This window comes from Bos indicus x Bos taurus, chromosome 4 (genome assembly GCF_003369695.1).
Source record: "Bos indicus x Bos taurus breed Angus x Brahman F1 hybrid chromosome 4, Bos_hybrid_MaternalHap_v2.0, whole genome shotgun sequence".
Taxonomy (NCBI): domain Eukaryota; kingdom Metazoa; phylum Chordata; class Mammalia; order Artiodactyla; family Bovidae; genus Bos; species Bos indicus x Bos taurus.
In genome coordinates, this window is record NC_040079.1 from 86427696 (window position 1) to 86448668 (window position 20973).

A 20973-nucleotide genomic window follows, 5' to 3' on the forward strand; every position below is an offset into this window, starting at 1 on the left:
TTGAAAGGGATTGGAGGAAAAAGCACAAGTAAGCTGACTGCTCTCGCTTTAAATTTATGATCATTACATGGGTTCCTTATGTTGCATCCCAGTCATACCATACTTATCTGGTATTCTTTCTCCCACTCTAAGATGACTGTTTCATACATTCTGAAACCTCCAATATTTCTTCTACATTTTTAACTCTTAACTGATACCCTTGCTTCCTACTTTACTGAGAAATTTAAGTGGCCAGAAAATAGTTTCTGTAAGTTTCCACTACTACTAATGTATTTACAAACCAACTTGTATCTATGTCCATGTGGTCTTGTATTTTCACCCAGCTAAGGCCAACCCTTCAATATACCAAATCCCATCCCTTTTGCCTACCTAAAGACATAGTTGCAGGAATTCTCTCCTTTCTCTTCTGAATCAACAGTTTTTTTTTTTGTTGTCTTCTGGATCATTCCCATCAGCATTACGAAAATACTACAGTTTCTTCTTGAAAATAAAATGTCCTGTTAGCTCACTTTGGGCTCCCATTCAGTTTCTCTACTTCCCTTTAGAACAGAAGTACCTTGAAAGAATTGCCTATACTTGCCTCCATTTCTAATTCCTTTGTTCCATAAGCCTACTCCAATCAGTCTCTCAGCTTTTAATGCTATACTATAAATGCTGTCTCCAGAGACTTTCTTTTTTCTTCTTTTTTTTTTTAAGTTTTTTTTCCAGAGACTTTCTTGTTGCTAAATCCAGTGGTGATTTTTTTTTTTTAGTCTTTGTCTTACTTGATCTCCCCACATTTTTTATCACTCCTGTCTGAGACTTCCTGTCACTTGGCTTCCAGGAAATGCATTTCTCTAGTTTTCTCTCTGTCCATTTCTTCTTAGTCTCTTATGCTGACATGTCCATATCTCCCCAGCCTCTAAATGAGGAGTACCCAGGATTCAGTCTTAATTGCTTTTGTTTTCTGTTTTTACTCTCTAGAATTCATGCTTTTAAATCCCCCGAGTTATTCCAGGCCATACCTCTCTTAACTCCAAATGTTGAGTGGGTTTAAACATCTAGTATGTTTAAAACTGAGCTACATTTTTAAACTTGCTTCTTTCTAAACCCTTCCCCCCATTTCATTATTGGTAGGTACATTGTTCCAGTACCTCAGGTAAAAAACTTTTTTTTAAATTCCATTCTTGACATTTTATTTTCTTTCTTATTTGGTTTATCTGCATGCCCTTTTGGCTCTACCATCAAAATATATCTGCAATTTGAACTACTTATCACCCTCACTTGCCTTCACTCTAGTCCAAGTCACCAACACCTCTTCCCTAGTAATAGATTATTGGCTTAGTTTCTTCACTCATCTCCTTCCAGCTAGGGCTGCCCTTTAGGCTATTTTCCCCTTAGCAGCCAGGGAGATCCTGTTAAAGAAAAACTCAGTTTATATCACTCCTCTGCTCTAAATCTTACTATGGTCACCTTAGTGGAAGAGAATTAAAGCCAAAGTCTTCATTTACAGTGGCCTTCGAATCCCAAACAATATCTTGTTTGGTCTACTCTGGCCACACTGTCTTTGCTGTTCCAGCAGGCACTCAGAACTTTTTGCACTTGGCTTTCCATCTGCCTTAAGTGCTATCTCTCAAGATAGCTTCATGACTAGCCCTTTTCCTTGCTTTGTTCCAAATTCTGGTTACTTTTCCTGGCATCCTATTTAAAATTTCAAACACTTGGCCCTACTACCAACACATTTCCCATACTTCATTTTTTCTCCTTAACACTTTTCCAACATAATACTGTGTTAATTTTGTCTTCCCCCTAGACTCCAAGTGCCTTGAAGGCAGAATTTTGGGGTTTTTTCGTTTATTGTTGTCTCCATTGCCCAGAACAGTACCACGCATGTATTAGGTGCGCTGCTGCTGCTGCTGCTGCTAAGTCACTTCAGTCGTGTCCGACTCTGTGAAACCCCATAGACAACAGCCCACCAGGCTCCCCTGTCCCTGGGATTCTCCGGGCAAGAACACTGGAGTGGGTTGCCATTTCCTTCTCCAGTGCAGGAAAGTGAAGTGAAAGTGAAGTCGCTCAGTTGTGTCCGACTCTTTGTGACCCCATGGACTCCAGCCCACCAGGCTCCTCCGTCCATGGGATTTCCCAGGCAAGAATACTGGAGTGGGGTGCCATCGCCTTCTCCGTAGGTGCACAATGGATACTTGTTAAGCAAATATATTTGTATGTGTATCACATATACTTAGGTGTGTGGATATATTGGTGAGGAATATGTTAAGAAATTAGATGATCACATCCTAGTTCTTTGGGTATATTTTTTAATAATTAGGACCTGCTTTTATTACTCTGGAGATGAACTGTTCTTTTTCTTGAAGTTTCAGAAAATGATCAGAGCTTTGAGGTGACCATGACTGCAACCACAGAGGTGGCAGATGATGAGATTACGGAGGGAACTGTGACACAGATCCAGGTATAGTAAGCCTTTGTACAGCTGCAAGAAGATTATCCTTTGTACATAACCTTAGGTGATAAAATGATGAGAATAGATTCTGTCTGACAGTATGCATGAGTGCTACGTCTCTTCATTCACATCTGACTGCAGTTCCATAGACTGTAACCTGCCAGGCTTTCTGTCCATGGGATTCTGCAGGCAAGAATACTGGAGTAGGTTGCCATGCCCTCCTCCAGGGGATCTTCCCGACCCAGGGATTGAACCAGTCTCTTATGCCTCCGGCGTTGTCTGGTGAGTTCTTTTCCTCTAGCTCCACCTGGGAAGCCCTGAGTCTGAAAAAGTAGCAATCACAGGATGGAAGTAAGACCCCACATATATGAGTCTCAGAATTGTAAACAACAATAGAATTTTAAAGCTGATTCCTTATAGAGTGGTTCACATCTGCTGAACTAATGCATATGCATTCTTTATCTCCCTAGAGTGATCTCTTTTGAGCTGTTAAATAACTTTAAATTTTACCTACCAGTTATTTGAGATATTGATTGGAATATAAAACTTTTTAAAATAAGCTTTACCCAGCAGTTATCTGTAGTGACTGATTTAGAAAGATTCCATGTGTTCTTTGCCCTAATGTGAATGAAAGCTGGTCATCTCAAATACATTTTAACTATAACAGTGGTAGTCATATTTCCTTTTGATAACCTGTACAACTAGATAGATTTTACCGTGTGTTGAGGTTAAATAATTAGCCTGTTTTCCGATATGAACTTCTTTAATTGTCTCGTTTATTTCTGCCAAAAGTAGTCATCATTCTTAGCTCTCTTCAGTGGCCAGCAGCTTAAATCTATTTTACTTGTAAGTTTATTTCTGGCTGATTGTTCTTTTGCTCTGTCTCTTCATTTAATAAAATACTTTTTTAGCAGACAGTAGAGACATTGTACCATTATTTTTCTTATGTGAAGCATCATAATGACCCTTCTTCATTACGAAGTACGTACAAGTTGATACATATCAGGGACTAAGGATGTTTCAGGAGGATGTACTGTGAATTGCAGTGAGGAGCTTGAGAGCAGTTCCAGAATAACAGGATTTCCAGAGAAGTAATATGCTTCAGACATGCTCTAATATGCTTCAGACGTCTTTGAGGCAAGCTGGGGAATTTGGACAGAAATTTTTCTAAATCCTCAGAAACAATAGGGCACATTCTTTCTTCAAAATGGATCTTGCAGGACTTCCTGGTGGCCCAGTGGTTAAGAATCCACCTGCCCGTGCTGTAAACATGGGTTCCATCACTGGTCAAGGAAGATCCCACATGCAGTGGAACAGATAAGCCATTGCACCACAACTGCTGAGCCTGTGCTCTGCAACAGGAGAAGCCACTGCAATAAGAAGCCTGTGCACTGCAACTGGAGAGCCAAAAAGAAATAAAAAATTTTAAAAACAGTTCTTGTCAAATTCATTTGTAGTGTTGTCTCACTTCCATTTTTAGCATGTTGAAAATAACTATATACATATGTCTCATTTGGTTTACAGCCTAGTTATTATCAGACTGATCAGTAGCAATGTACACAAGTTTTAGGGTTGTTTTGTTTAGATTATTTCTGAAGAGTTAATGAGTTACAATCTAATACTAACCTCTTGGTTTGTTATTACCATTAATTTCTAATGTTTTCTTAAAATAACATTAGGTTGGGAGTGAAAGCACAGTTTAAAGTTCAGAAATAGTGTGCTTTTTTGCTGTGCCCTTTGTGGCAAACTAGGTGTAGTTATTGGACCTAGTTTAGCAGCTAATGCCCCCTTGTCCCATTCCAGTGGTGGGACTAGCTTGGAAAACAATTAGGAACTAAAATAAACTTCCCATGTATGTAGTACATTGTGGTTGCAAGAGGCATTTAGTGAGTGAAATATTTATTTTCAGATTTTTAAACCTGTATATATGATAATTAAGAAACCCAACAACCAGTTCACAAAGCCTTCATTTAGAAAAAGCAACAGCAAGTTAAACAAAGCCTGAGTAACTTGAAAAGATTTATATATAAAGTAGGAAAGTGGCTGGTGCTAAGTTGCTTCAGCCATGTCCAACACTATACACTATAGCCAACCAGGCTCTTCTGTCCATGGGATTTTCCAGGCAAGAATACTGGAGTAGGTTGCCATGCCCTCCCCCTAGGGATCGTCCCAACCCAGGGATTGAACCCAAGTCTCATGTCTCCTGCATTGGCAGGTGAGTTCTTTACCACTAGTGCAACCTGGAAAGTTCTAAAGTAGTGAGAAACGGGTAAAATACCAAAAAACTTAATCACTATCTGTAAACTAAGTATAGATAGATAGCCTCTTAGGTACCTAAGTCTCCTGATATACTCAATTTGATTGACAATGTTGAATATTACTGCTAGAATTTAGTAGTTATTTACTTCATTTGATGATTTTTGTCATGTTTAACATTACATGGTTTAAGTAATGTGTAAGTCTTCAGGAAATTTTGCACCATAAGGCATTAAGTATTTACCCAAAGACAGTAATTAATCACGAAATGTTTATTCCTGAGATTCACAGAGTGGGCTTTGCTATATATATTTAGACTCACTTTGGGAAATGGTGATTTTATTCTTTCAACAAACTAGTTAATGTAAGAGAAAATCATCTCAGAAGATTTTTCTACATTTCTTAAAAGTATTGTACATATCAAGATCTTTTGATAGCGCTCCATATTGTCCTTGATAAGTAACTCCTATATTAAATCTTACAGAATTGTGATCCTCAGAATATAAGAGGCCTTGGATATTGTCTGACTAGTCTGTTTAACTTCTCAGCTTTATAAAGTTCTCTTAACCTTTAAAAGAAAAATCTAAAGTATATGACACATAAATGCCGGGTTATAAACCTTTTCTTGTCTGTTCGAGTGATATCTAGCTTTTGTCTTTGGTGGTTTTTTTTTTTTTTTTTTTTAAAGAAAACCACTTTAATAAATACAAAATATTACCACCAGGTATACAAATAGTAGGTAACAATAGGCATGGCTTTTCTCCTCACTGTGCCTTGATTCTTCATTGACAGCTTCTCTCTTTTCTAAGTGAGATGTTTCATTTCCTCTTGAAAATAGAAATCCAGTTTCTGCCTACTCAAGAAACAGTCAATCTTTGTTAGGACCTATCTCCAGAAAGTGACATAGCTTAGTAGTTGATCCAGGCCAAAGACCCAGCTGGGTTGAGTGGTCACTAGGCCTATACTGCTGCTGCTGCTAAGTCGCTTCAGTCGTGTCCGAATCTGTGCAACCCCATAGACGGCAGCCCACCAGGCTCCCCCATCCCTGGGATTCTCCAGGCAAGAACACTGGAGTGGGTCTAGGCCTATGACTCTCCTCTTATCCTGGTCTGCATATAACAGGCTCTCCTTACCTGATACGGTAGCACTGTTGCTATATCTTCCTCACTTATACCATAGCTCTCTCTAGCCCACAGCCAAGTCTTTTAAAAACAGCTTTGTTCCTGCAGAATTTTCTAGATTAGATATGTCCTTAATTACTGATAGCTGCATAAATACACTGAAAGCCACTGAATTGTATACTTTAAAGGGTGAATTTTATGATGTGACTTGTATCTTAATAAAGTTTATTTAACTATATTTCTCAATACAGGCTATTTTATTGCAATAATAATAAAATTAGTACCATATGGTTCTTTGAAAAGAAGATACCGTTAGGAGGGTAGGTATCAGCTCTAAATACCTACCCTCCTAAATGTAAAAAGTTGTCAGTAAACAACACGCAGACTACAATTTTGCAATAACATTTTTTGAATTAGCCTGTTAATCTTTTAGATTGATCAACAGGTTACATTACAGATGACCATGTATTAATATTTGGGCAGCAAACTACCTGTGAGAACATGAATAATCATGACACTCGATCCCAGCGTTTCCATTATTTAGTGGCAGCAGTAGTTTAGTCGCTAAGTCACGTCCAGCTCTTGCAACTGCATGGGCTACACCCCTCCAGGTTCCTGTGTCAGTGGGATTCTCCAGGCAAGAATACTGCAGTGGGTTGCCATTTCCTTCTCCATGTTTTATACATATAAATATTCAAATGGCTTTTTTTCTTGTTGAAGATAATTTTGTTTTCATGCTGTCTTTAAAGCAAGAAAATGTTTGTCTTTCTATGAATTCAGTGTAGTTTTATTATATCTAAAACAAATGAATTTCATGTTACTAGAAATTCATTTGTTTTAGATACAGCAGAGTTTTATAATGCTTAGCATTACAAAGATGAATCAGGTTGGGTGTTAAATCAAGCTGCCACTTTTTTTTTTTTTTTTTTTTTGCCTTTTGAAGATTCTACAGAATGAGCAACTAGATGAAATATCTCCCTTGGGTAATGAGGAGGTTTCAGCAGTTAGCCAAGCATGGTTTACAACTAAAGAAGATAAGGATTCTCTAACTAACAAAGGTAAGATATACTGAATTTCAGTGGCCAGTGGCAAAAGTGAGTGTCAAAAAAAGCTTGTAGTCATAAGGATCCTAATTTGGGCCTTCATAATTATGGTTGAATAGTTACAGTAATTTGAACCTAATTGAATTAAATTTGGCTCTGAATAGGACTGGGGAACCAATATTCATTTTACAATAATTGATCACTTGTCCCATATGAAGTAGGTTATAAACAAATGCACAGTGTTACTGTTTAAGTCAATACAGTTATTGCTTATGGGAGAAGGAAGTCAAACCTTTTCAAAGTTCTACTACTAACTTTGACCTGATAAGTTGTTTAGAGGTTTAAAGTAAGTGTTTATAGTGCTACCGCACTTGTAAGGATTACTAGGAAGCTACTTCAAGAAAGTGGGGGTTGTGTATATGCCACTCTGAAGTAAGGAAAGGAAACAAAAAATAAGTAAATAGATTGTTTTCAACCCCGGTACAGTAACTACTCATTAAGAATGAATTACTCACTCGGTATTCCAATGTTATGTTTACCTTGTCCTAGAATCTTTTATATGTATTTTTTTTCCCATAAAACTTATTTTTCACTGCAGAAATTTTTCAGAAAGTTTTTTTTTTTTTTTAATTTTTTAATTTTTTTTTTTTTTTTAAATTTCAGGTATACACGTGCTCCCCATCCTGAACCCTCCTCCCTCCCCGCTCCCCATACCATCCCCCTGGGCCGTCCAGGCGCACCAGCCCCAAGCATCCAGCATCGTGCACTGAACCTGGACTGGCATCTCGTTTCATACATGACATTTCACATGTTTCAATGCCATTCTCCCAAATCTTCCCACCCTCTCCCTCTCCCACAGAGTCCATACACTCTATACATCAGTGTCTCTTTTGCTGTCTCGTATACAGGGTTATCGTTACCATCTTTCTAAATTTCATATATATGCGTTAGTATACTGTATTTATGTTTTTCCTTCTGGCTTACTTCACTCTGTATAATAGGCTCCAGTTTCATCCACCTCATTAGAACTGATTCAAATGTATTCTTTTTAATGGCTGAGTGATACTCCACTGTGTATATGTACCACAGTTTGCTTATCCATTCATCTGCTGATGGACATCTAGGTTGCTTCCATGTCCTGGCTATTATAAACAGTGCTGCGATGAACATTGGGGTACACGTGTCTCTTTCCCTTCTGGTTTCCTCAGTGTGTATGCCCAGCAGTGGGATTGCTGGATCATAAGGCAGTTCTATTTCCAGTTTTTTAAGGAATCTCCACACTGTTCTCCATAGTGGCTGTACTAGTTTGCATTCCCACCAACAGTGTAAGAGGGTTCCCTTTTCTCCACACCCTCTCCAGCATTTATTATTTGTAGACTTTTGGATTGTGTGATTTGGCTTTCACACTTTCTGTAAGTCCTATCCTGCTGAAAGGGTAAGAGATGTAATTAAGACAAAGTATTTTTTATGACTCTTTTACTTACTACCCATGTTTACTAGGGTCATTTGTATTCTTTCTTAAAAACCAGGGGTCACAGAAGCAACTTTACATAGGGATTTTTCAGATTTCAGATGAATAAGACATTAAATTAGCTATATTCTTTTCTTCTCAAGAATAACATTATCAATAGCATTACTTGTTTTCTTTTAAAGGACATAAATGGAAGCAGGGGATGTGGTCCAAGGAAGAAATTGATATTTTGATGAACAATATTGAACGCTATTTGAAGGTATCTTATGGCATATTTTTTGTTTCACGAATTTTTTGATTGCCAGTTGCAAAAATACCAAAGTAGCACATTTCAGTAATTATGTAATGGAGAATTGGCTAACATGTTGTATCTTAATAATTTCAGTTGTATTATAGTATATTTATACATTTTGAATTCTCAGTTTAAAATAGCTTTATTGCTTTAGGTAACACCCCAAAGTTAAGACAGAATTTTAATAGCCTCTCAGAATCTTAAAGCTCTATCTTTTCAAGCAGCCTATAAATTAGAGTTTAAGTTTATGCTGTGTAAAGCCTAAGAGATGCGTTTTCTTTGAATTTATGACATTGCACTAGTCCTTTCCCTTAAAAAATATTAGTTAATTTTCATATTCAGTCTTATATCCTGTTTCATATTCAGGCTTAGTCATCCTCTTCATTAAAAGACTGATGAAAACAACTTTTAAAGCACTAGAGATAGAAATTGCCTTAATATATAGTGTTGGCCTTTCAAATGCCAACAGTCCATGTGGTAATTCTGAAAACATGTGAAGAATGATACAAGGCTTTGTTTGTACCATGTGAGGGATAACATATTGTGAATTATGCATGAGAACAGAGAAGGAGAAGCTTATTCTCAGGGTTAGGACAGGTACAGAAAATATTTACAAGAGTAAGGATTTGAGCTGAGTTTCAAAGAAAGGGGTAAGACTTAGGAGTAGAGTAGGGCAGAGTACATCATGAGAAATGCTGGGCTGGAGGAAGCACAAGCTGGAATCAGGACTGCCGGGAGAAATATCAATAACCTCAGATATACAGATGACACCACCCTTAGAGCAGAAAGTGAAGAAAAGTGAAAAAGTGATGAAAGTGAAAGAGGAAAGTGAAAAAGTTGGCTTAAAGCTCAACATTCAGAAAACAAGATCATGGCATCTGGTCCCATCACTTCATGGCAAATAGATGGGGCAACAGTGTCAGACTTTATTTTGGGGGCTCCAGAATCACTGCAGATGGTGACTGCAGCCATGAAATTAAAAGACGCTTGCTCCTTGGAAGGAAAGTTATGGCCAACCTAGACAGCATATTAAAAAGCAGAGACATTATTTTGCCAACAAAGGTCCATCTTAGTCAAGGCTGTGGTTTTTCCAGTAGTCATGTATGGATGTGAGAGTTGAACTAAAAAGAAAGCTGAGTGCTGAAGAATTGATACTTTTCAACTGTGGTGTTAGAGAAGACTTTTGAGAGTCCCTTGGACTGCAAGAAGATCCAACCAGTCCATCCTAAAGGAGATCAGTCCTAAGTATTCATTGGAAGGACTGATGTTGAAGGTGAAACTCCAATACTTTGGCCACCTGATGCAAAGAGCTGATTCATTGGAAAAGACCCTGATGCTGGGAGGGATTGAGGGCAGGAGAAGGGGACGACAGAGGATGAGATGGCTGGATGGTATCACCAACTCAATGGACGTGAGTTTGAGTACAAACTCCAGGAGTTGGTGATAGACAGGGAGGTCTGGCGTGCTGCAGTCCATGGGGTCGCAAAGAGTCGGACACGACTGTGGGACTGAACTGAACTGAGGGCTGGAGGGAACATTATGAGTTAATGATGTGTGTTGAGGATTTAGAGTTCAAACCCAGAGTACATTAACATAACCCCTTTAACCTGAACCGAAGACAATTGGCTGCTAGAACTTGAGCTTTGAAGTTTAATTATTCTCCTATTATTTGATAGTTTATGTGTAATTTTTCACTATTTTAAATACATTGCTGCCTAGTACATCCACATTCTTAAGCTTAATTTTAAGCTACACTCCTTCCAAACTACACTTTATAAATTATAAAGAGAGAAAGGAAGATCCTTCCCACCAAGCTAATTAATTGTTTTAAGAGAAACAGAACTTCAGTGACTATTGAAGTATATCCAAAAGTGTATTAAAAGTTGTCCACTGATCACACACACTTTAGTTAAAATTGGGGAAATGCTACAGGTTTAGTAACCAGTTGGTAAAAAAAAAAAAAACCACTGAATTTGGGAAATAAAGAAGCTGATTTCTTATGTAAGAAATCAGAGTAGATGATTTCCAAGGACTCTTCCAACTTGATGGTTAAAGGGCAGCTTTATGATTAAGACCTTTTAGATGACCGTTTCATTTGACCAGGTTGTGAGTAGTAAAAACTTTAAACTACAGTAGTTGAAATAGAATTGGCAAAGAAAAGACAGATAAGCAAGTAGTCTTCTGAGGAAGCCTGGTGACTGAATATTGGCTAAGAAAGCAAGTGAGGAGATGGAATAATTTAAGAGTTTTTTTTATTTTAATTGAGGATGTTTATGAGGAGGATGATAGAATTTTCAGAAGTAAGAAATGTCTAAAAAAGATACACTGATCTTAGGAAGAGATAATTTGTTTGATTTTGATTTTTGACTATGATTTTTATGTGGTGCTCTTGCAAGAACATTATGGAGCTGTTTTTAAAGCAATTAATTAGATGTCATATATCTATATTTTGGGTAAAAAGATAAGATACTGTCACAAGGAACTGAGAAAAAGAAAAGTCTTTTCATCTCTCTGTATTATCATCCTGCATCACAGTGCCTTACATCTAGGTACTTGTAAATATTTAGGTTTACTTGTTTCCAGACTTGAAATTGAATAAAATAATTTTGAAAAAGATTCTAAAATTTAGAAACTTTTTACTGTAAAGTTTAATACAGTCAAAAGAGTATACATAATGCATTTCAGTGTTATTTTACCTGTTTTAAAATTTACATCAGTAGGTTTATTCTCTGGGTATTCTGTAACTGGCTTCTTTTGTTCAGTATTGTGATTTTTGAGATTCGTCCCCTATTGGGTTTTTTTTTTAATTGAAACCTGTGTTTCATCATGTGAATATATAAGTTATCCATTCCACAGTTAATGGTCATTTGGGTTCTTTTTAGTTTTTTTCTGTTAATTTGTTTAATAGGGTGGGTGTAAAAGGTATTTATTATGGGTTTAAATTGTGTTTATCTGATTATGTATTGTTATATGCTTGTTGGCCATTTGTGTTTCCTCTGAAATTCCTATTTGTGTCTTTTATCAGTTTTTTCTATGGGGTTGTTCATCTTTATAATTTTCTTGATGTCTTATCATATGCTGGATACTAATGTTTTTTTGGTTGTGTTACAGATATCTTGTCCCAAGTTAGTGACCTGTCTTTTCATTCTCTCTAGGTATCATTTGATGAAAAAATATTCATTTCAGTGTCAAAATTATCATCTTTTTACTTTTGTGTTTTTGTGTGCTTTTTAAAGAAATCCTCCTCTGTTTCAGGGGCATAAAGATATTCTCATATAGTTTTGCCTTTCATGTTGTTTTTTTTACTGTGGTTATGAGATAGAGTTTCAGTGTTACTGCGTTGTGGTTGTTTTTGCTTTCTTTGTGTATAGATGACACTTGTTCCAGCATTATTAGGGAATGTCTGTCCTTTCCCAGTCTACAGTACCCATTCTGTCTTAACTCAAACTTACAAAGATGTGTTTCTAGCTTTTCTAATTTGTTCCTAGGTTCTGTTTGATACCTAGACCAGTACAGCACTGTCTCAGAAGCCTTAGTATCTATCTGATGAGGCAGGTCTCTTCGTCAGTGTCTTGGCTGTTCTTGGCCATTTGCTCTCCCATTATAAATTTAGATTCAGCTTGCAAAGAATGAAAAACTGTTGTAATTTTTATTGGGATTACATTGAATCTGAATCAGTTTAATAGGAATTAACACTTTTTTTTAATATTCTGACTTCATATTGAAGAACATTTTATAGCTCTCTCTATTAGTTGGGCTTCCCTGATAGCTCAGTTGGTAAAGAATCCACCGGCAATGCAGGAGACCCCAGTTTGATTCCTGGGTCGGGAAGATCCACTGGAGAAGGGATAGGCTCTTCAGCTGGTAGAGAATCTGCTTGCAGTACAGGAGACCTGGGTTCGATCCCTGAGTTGGGAAGATCCCTTTTAGAAGAGAAAGGCTACTATGCACTCCAATATTCTGGCCTGGAGAATTCAGTCCATGGGGTCAAAAAGAGTCAGATACAACATTGAATCTGAATCAGTTTGAAAGGAAGTAACATCTTTTTAATATTCTGCCTGTCTACTGAAGAGCATTTTATAGCTCTTTGTTTTAGTTAGTTCCTCTTTAATTTCACTTAATAGTTTTATGTTTCCTTCATAAAGGAATTGCATAATTTACTAAGATTTAGTCCTAATTTTGATGCTATTATTAGTGAACAGTTTTAAAGATTTTTATCAGCTTTGTCTAGAAATACAAATGACTTTGTTAATTTTGTAACCAGCATTCTTGCAAGTATTCTTAAATAATTTTTTCATGGATTTTTGGGTTTATACGTGTATAACATCTGTAAATGATTCTTTTCTAATCTTTATGCTTTTTGTAAAAGTGGGGTGTAGTTGGTGTACAATATTATATAAGTTTCAGGTATACATAGCGATTTATAATATTTAAGGGTTATACTCCATTTGTGATTATTACAGTCTTTATGCTTTTTGAATGTTGGATTTTATGATTGCTCTTTCCATACGTGTTGAGATTTTACTTCTTTCCCTGTAAGTCTACTTGTGTAATTAATTACTACTTTTTGTGACATTAATACAAACTCATTCCTAGAGTAAGCTTACTTTTTGCATTGAGTATTAACCTTTTTATATATTACTGGGTTCAGTGTGCTAAAAGATTTTGAGGATTCAGGTGATATATTTTGATGATTGAACTTGGCCTGAAAAATCTTTTCTGAAATTCTCCCTGTCTGGTTTTGCTTTTAAGATTATGCCAGTCTAATAAAATGAGTCTAATAAAAACTATCCTTTTTATATATAGGATAGTTTAAAATCAGAATTATGTTTCTCCTAATTGTATAGTAGGATTTACTTGTGAAGTCATCTTGGCCTACTGTTTTCATTGTGGGAAAATTATTAATAACTGGTTAAATTTTCTTCATGGTCTGTGCTTATTAGATTTTCTTTCTCTTCCTGAGTCAGTTGGTAAGTTGACTTTTTCTAGAAATTTATAAATTTTATGTAAGTTTTCAGATTTATTGCCATAAAATTTTCATGAGGTTCAATCTCTAGGCTCTAGGCTCTTTTTTTTAAGGTTTGTTGTTAAGTTTATCTTTTTTTGTCTTTTATTTAGTCTTGTGCATCTTTTCAAAGAAACAGTTTTTAGCATTGCTTATCTTTTCTATTTTTGATTATATTAATTTTGTTCTTAAGACTTCTTCCTTTTCTACTTTATTTAGATATAATTTTTTATAATTTTAAAAGTGGTTTGCAGGACTTTATTGAATTATATACAACTTATTTTTGGAGTATTTAAGTATCATTTCTTATTTGACTTAATAAATTAGCAGTGTTATTTTTCTGAATGCCATTGGTTTTAATATTAAAAAATCTTTTAAAAAGTATAGTATATCCATATGTATTCTATCAGAAATCCCTAAATCAAAGAAATGTACCCACTTAGGCACGCGGAATAAAAGATGCTACAGAAATCATCTTTGAGATGTCAAAAGACGAAAGAAAAGATTTCTACAGGACTATAGCATGGGGTCTGAACCGGCCTTTGTTTGCAGTTTATAGAAGAGTGCTTCGCATGTACGATGACAGAAACCATGTGGGAAAGTATGAAAACTTGTAATACTGCATGTTTTCATGTAACTTAGATGGGAAATATTTAAGGAACTATCATTTTTTAACTAAAATTATGATCAAAGCCTAATTGGAGACAGTTACAAATTACTATTGAGCGATGGGTTAGTATTTTTATTCTTCAAGTGCATGTTGTAAATATGGTGAAATCTCATTACAATAAGAATGTAATTTCTCTTGTAGAAATTAGAATCTGAAATACCTTATATAGGTTTGATTTGAGACTTAGCTCAGTTAATATTAAGACATCAAAATCTGCTTTTGAGTAAAGTAGTATTAAAGAAAGTAGTATAAAAGTAGTTAAAGATTTAGGAGATGTAAAACTCAAATTCATTGGTAATGTTTTTCCTATTCATGTTTATAGTATAACATTTCCTAGGGCAGTCAGTGATCTTTTTTTTTTTTTTTTTTAAATAAAAGCAGAACAGAAAATAACTAAATTTCTGGATATAATGCATGGATTTCTGTCATAGATAATATCCAGAGGAAGCCTTCATATCTTCAATGCAATGATAATAATGGTGTTATTGACATATTTTAAATTTCTCATTGGGAATTTTAGATGGTAGTAGTGTGGCGTATTAGATACTGCTTTTAAAAAGAACATTGCATTGGTTATGTTGAGTACTTCCTACTAAAAAAAAGTCTTGACTTTGGAGCAAGAATATATCAGTTGTCCATGCGTGGGTAGAGAAAGAGAACTTGAATTTTTCAGTGACTTGTAAGAGTTGACCATAGATTTTCTTTTTAGCTCCAGTTTACCATGTCGTCATCTTTCAGAATAGCCATGGTATTAGAGTATCTGAATCTAACTGGAAATAACACAAGTGTTAGGCAGCATAGGAGAAAATACGTTTTAAATGTTAAATTTTCCTAGAGAAAATTGTTACAGTGCTAACTTTTATTAATAGCTTAAAATATTTGTGTGTGTGTGTTTTTTTTTTAAGGAAAAAAAAGCATGAGTTTGTATTAATCTACTTAGAAATTGATTACTTTAAAAATATTATGAATATGCCAAGTGATTAACATTTGGCTCCCTAAGTGAAATTCTGATTTATATTAAGGCTTTTAGCATTCTTTAATTGATCTTTTAAAAATTTCTTTAAATTTCTAGATATACCCCTGAAGAAATTGAAAAGCTCAAGGAGTAAGTTTGACTTTTTTTTTCCCATTAATTCTTATAGTTGAGTTTTAATTTTCTTTTTTAAATATTTTGTGTTTTCTAAAATTTTACTTTGAAAATGTCAAGAGATTATTGATAGACTGGTATAACTTAATCCTGCTATTAAGCAAAGTTGACCATATAAAGACCTTGTCAAATCCATAGAGTAGCCATGTCCATAAATTCAGTCTTCTCTTGTTCTCCTTAGACCACTGATTGTGTCCTTAGACCACTAAGGGGTTACAAAAGAGATTAGATGGCCATTCTTGGTAACCTGAAGACTAAATCTGGGGAACTTACATAACCAGGACCAACACCAAGGTTGTGCTAATGGCTTAGTTTAGAATGATTTAGAGTTGGCAGATCTTTCACCGACTATCTGGACTGACTACTTTATACAGTCTTATTTTGTAGGACACATAATTTGGGGACCATAAGTATGGGTTAACTGATTGTGTTGATCATGAAAGGAAAAAAAAAAGGCTGATCCAATTTGTGATAATAAGAACTTGTGAAATTTTTTAGGTGTCTGAGAAGAGCTTGTTAGGAGTACTCAAAAGGGAAAAATCTGGGGATTGCCTGGGATATTGTGTCAGTAACCTGAGGGGAAATTTGGTCTTTTTTGAACACATATCCAAGTTACTTATTTCTTCTCTGACCCAGGAAAAAGGCAATTGCTGCCTGTTTTTTTTCACCCACAGACAACTGTGGACCCCAAAAAAGGCCACACTTTCAAACTTTGGCTCTCAAAGTATTGCTGCCCACCACTTCCAAACCAGTCAAATGGGAAGAAGAAGAATGAAGAATAAATGATGAAATTAAAAGGGAGAAAACAGTTGAACCAAATGCTGATTGGCAGACTCTTGTTTTAGGCTCCGGATAAAGCATGGCAATGACTGGGCAACAATAGGGGCGGCGCTAGGAAGGAGTGCCTCTTCCGTCAAAGATCGGTGCCGACTGATGAAGGACACTTGCAACACAGGTACTGTGAGCGCCGCTGTTCTTTGTCACCATTCAGCCCTCCTGCCCCTTCACATACTTCCTTCTCTTCTGTTGTGGAAAGAGCTTTACTACTCATTAAAGTTTAGATTTTTTCTTCTAGTGCCCTTTCTTTTCAACTAGACCCAACTAATCCTTTATTTTTGAGCTTTGTGTAGTAAGGTGATATTTTCATAGGGACACATCTCAGCTTCCAAGGTTTTATTTAGGTCTCGCATGTTTCCGTTTTGTAGCAATTCAAAACTGCTGCAGGTAGGAAAGTATTTTTGTCCTATACAGGTACTTTTAAAGCATATGTGCAGGAAGTAATTTTAAGTCCATCTGACTCTTGAACTGATGTTGGCAACAGCTTATCAACTCATATTTATGAAAACCTTTAGTTCAGGCATGTCCCAACTTAGGAAGAAGCTGTGTTCTGAAGGCTGTACATATTTTGCCTATTTCAAACTTGAAGAACTTTTTACATAGAAAAAAATTGTGATTGGTGTTTCAGTCCCCAGGCCAGACCACAGATACCCAGTTCATGTATACAAATTACTGATTGATGATACTGTTAAACTTAACCTTTGTGACCAACAGTAGTATTTAGGCTCTACTACCAACTCTCACTTACCTCTCTGAACCTGTTTCCTCTGTAAAATGATGAGGGTAGAATAAATGATCTCATAGTTCCCTTTTTAGCCCTCAAATTATCTGAAGGATCCGCAGCCTGTGCTCAGTCTTTCAATTAGAAATAAGTTCAATTAGTTCTCAAGCTAGGCTTGGGCTTCCAGGGAATATATTTTTGACCTCGCCCCCTAAAGTGGAATCAGGAATGTTTCCTGCTTAACCACTCCACCAGCACTATTACCTCTAAGGCAGTGAAAACATAAATTTCACCAGCTCTTATTGTGTAGTGAATGAAGCAGAAATGGGAGCTTTAGGTTTACAGTGGGACCCCAGAGGTTCATGTAAGACGTTGAGCATAGAAGCCTTTTTATGAGCATAATGGAAAAACATTATGGCATTCCCTGATTGCCAGCCTGAAGGAATGCTCTGCCTGTTACCTTTCCTTGTTGCTATTTATTGTTTTGGATCAGGAATTTTGTCTTTTGACCACACCATGAGACAACAGTCTGAGTTTCCCCTTACTTTTTTGCCATGCTAAAATAGGAGAGCAGGAACTTTGTCTTGAATCTCTGATATCCAGTAATGTGCTTAGCAGTTGAATGAATGAATCCCGGAAAGGCAAGCACATAGCCTTTTTGAAATTTGCAGCTACTAGTAGTAAGAAAATAGAAACAGAGTGGAAGACATTTTTTAAAGGTTTGCTCTCTCTTTTTTTTTTTTGCCCTGTTTTTCTGCTTAAGTTTTTTTTTCTAAAAAGAAAAAGACCAAAGAGAACATGTGATATTGTTAGTGGGTTTATGGATTCAAAAAAACTGAAATAGAAATAATATGTGTGAATACCAGTCTCAGACTTCTATTTTATCACAGCAGCTTGGAGTTGGGAAAGGAAATGGTATAAATCAAGTTTTTGTTTTTATTGAAATGGATGGGAAGCTATAGGTGGTGTTCTACTTGTCCATCCTCATTCATTCCTGTAAGTAAAGGTCTCTGTTGAGCTTACTACTTCACTTCTGCACAGCAGGGAATCTTTGGTGGGACTAAGAAAAAAGTATGAGGTTCTGTGTCCATCAGGCCATCAATGGAACACTTCCCAATTAGGACTCAGTATAACTTGAGAGAATATAATTCTTTCTAGCTATGTTTTAGATAGTTTTTCTTTCCTTAAAGAGTCAGTTGGTGCTTTCTGTTAGGATTCTATATTTCCATTTGTAGTACTGAGAACCTTTGTTGTTTAGTCGCCAAGCCGTATCCAACTCTTTGTGACCCCATGAACTGTAGCCTGCCAGTCTCCTCTGTCCCTGGGATTTCCCAGCCAAGAATACTGGAGTGGGTTGCCATTTTCTACTCTAGGGGATCTTTCCGACCCAGGGATCAACCCCGCATCTCCTGTGTTGCAGGCAGACTCTTTACCGCTGAGCCACCTGGAAGCCCACTAAGGACCTTACTGGGCTAGTAACTGTATTAGTAGTTACGTACAGGTTTTCCATATGTCATTCAGAAATAATTCTGACAACTACTGCATACTTCCGATCAGTCCTTTGAAATACAGTGCTGAGTCTGATTTGCAAAATAAGAAAAAGGTAGCAGTGGTCATCTGGATGCTCTCCTTCTTTCAGGGAAGTGGACAGAAGAAGAAGAAAAGAGACTTGCAGAGGTGGTGCATGAATTGACAAGCACTGAGCCAGGTGACATAGTCACACAGGGTGTGTCTTGGGCAGCTGTGGCAGAACGAGTGGGTACTCGCTCAGAAAAGCAGTGTCGTTCTAAATGGCTCAACTACCTGAACTGGAAGCAGAGCGGAGGTACTGAGTGGACCAAGGAAGATGAAATCAATCTCATCCTCAGGTTTGTGTCCTAAATCTTCTCATGACAAAAGCTGCAGAACTGCTGTGGCTGTCTAGATTAACTGTCCTCTTTTGGTTTCCATAGATGCCTGATGTCGGGAAAGCATCTTTTCCACAGAGAGCCACTGTTTAAAATCCTAACTATTTCATATCGAGCTCTTCTTTGGTTTGTGTTTGTTCCTCTTTTAGTGGATTTAGTGCTCGTGCACAGTACCAGATTGAAGGCGTGGAGACTGAAGTCCTCTCTCTATCCACAGATCAGGTGTGGCACAGGCCGCGGCAGTGCAGCTTCCCACTGTGCCCCGCCCCGTGCCTCAGTCCTGGCTGAGAGGGGCCATGTTGAGGGTAAGAGGGCTGTCAGTCTCCATGCCCTTCAATCTTTGGCTACTGTGCGAATAAGATAACCCACGTTAGTTATCTCCCACCTTCAAATTGGACCAAATTAGATGCTTCCATTTCATACATATCCAAAGATGGCTTTTAGGTAATAATCCTAAGCTTATTGTTTTAAATTAGTTGGTTTAAGACTCAGTGGCCAAAAATACCAGCTAGAATTTTTGTGGCTACTCCCAACTGAAAATCAAAATCCTGACAGTTAACTAGAAAACATATAGACCATTAAAACCCCAAATTTAGCTGTACTATTTTGTGTTAATTGTGGGGTTTGGGGTTGCTGCTCAAGCACTGTTTTAACTTTTTATCATTTTCTTTTGAGTTTTATTTTTAATATAGCTTTTCCCCAGCTAGTCATCTTTATAAATAGTTCTTTTCTGAAAGTGAAAGTTGCTCAGTCGTGTCCAACTCTTTGTGACCCCATAGAATTTTGCAGGCCAGAATACTGGAGTGGGTAGCCGTTCCCTTCGGGATCTTCCCAATCCAGGGATCAAACACAGGTCTCCCACATTGCAGGATGATTTTTTACTTCAGCCTAAGCCATCAGGGAAACCCAAGCCACCTGGAATGTGTAGCCTATCCCTTCTCCAGCAGATCTTCCCGACCCAGGAATTAAACCAGGTTCTCCTGCATTGCAGGCAGATTCTTTACCAGTTTAGCTATGAGAGAAGCCCCATTCTTTTCTAAGTAATTTTATTTTACAAGTGGAAGAGCTCAGATCTAGAAAATAGCATTATATAACACACTACAAAACATTATAGAACACTATACAACTAAACCTGTCCTTATTCTGTTCTAACCTTTAGCTCTTCCCTTTCCTTCACAGTTCTGGTTCTGACCATAGTTATGGTTCAGCACATTGGTAGTACCATTAACGAAAGGCTATCACTGTGCTACGTCTTAGCTCTTAGCTCAGGAAGCAGGCCTGCACACCCGCAGTCCATCCTTTCCCGTACCTAGCATCTCAGTGACACACCCTGCCATTCCCTTTATTGCTGATGCCATCACCTGTAGTCAGAGGAGGATCCTTGTGGAGAAACAAACATCTAACAGATGCTTATTTTGTAACCTTATTTTGTAGGATAGCAGAGCTTGATGTAGCTGATGAAAATGACATAAACTGGGATCTGTTAGCTGAGGGATGGAGCAGTGTCCGTTCACCACAGTGGCTTCGAAGTAAATGGTGGACCATCAAAAGGCAAATCGCAAACCATAAGGATGTTTCATTCCCTGGTAATGTATTATTTGCTCCTTAAGTCCTTACCTTATCTTAAGTACTCAAGGAATTAGCAGTTAGAAGTTCTTTGCCTCGGCTGAAGAGAGATGAATCATGGTAGATTTTACTTCAACCTCTGTCCTGTTTCTTTGGGTAACAAACTTTCCTTGAGCAGAGTTAATATGATTTGTAATTCTCAAAGCACCAAGGGTGGAATTACACATATTTATACACATTCTTCTCACATAAACTGTGAAGAGGAAATAAATTTCACATGTGTTTTCACTGCATACAAAGATGTAAGAAATTACGTTTAAATCAACTTTTATGAACTGAGTAATTTCTAATTACTTAACTGCATTATTTAGAGAAATTCTATGGAGATTTATTTTGTAGAACAAAGGCTGGTAAGTTTCTAATTTCATTTATTGTATAAATCCAGAGATCTTAGGTTTGCTTAAAGGTGAAGTATAGCTTACTTTTCCATTTCACTGTCT

General features: G+C 36.9%; 1 protein-coding gene across 8 annotated transcripts in view; it reads left to right on the forward strand.

Annotated features, from left to right (window-relative positions):
• The window catches only part of DMTF1 (cyclin D binding myb like transcription factor 1), a 50140-nt gene that overhangs the window by 16322 nt on the left and 12845 nt on the right, over positions 1 to 20973 (forward strand). For all 8 annotated transcript variants that reach the window (XM_027539855.1, XM_027539848.1, XM_027539853.1 and 5 more), the window contains 8 exons: positions 2352 to 2446; positions 6758 to 6872; positions 8511 to 8587; positions 14069 to 14226; positions 15368 to 15400; positions 16288 to 16397; positions 18640 to 18868; positions 20342 to 20493. In XM_027539855.1, coding sequence (XP_027395656.1) covers positions 2352 to 2446; positions 6758 to 6872; positions 8511 to 8587; positions 14069 to 14226; positions 15368 to 15400; positions 16288 to 16397; positions 18640 to 18868; positions 20342 to 20493 — 969 coding nt within the window. The remainder of the gene's footprint in view (positions 1 to 2351; positions 2447 to 6757; positions 6873 to 8510; positions 8588 to 14068; positions 14227 to 15367; positions 15401 to 16287; positions 16398 to 18639; positions 18869 to 20341; positions 20494 to 20973) is intronic.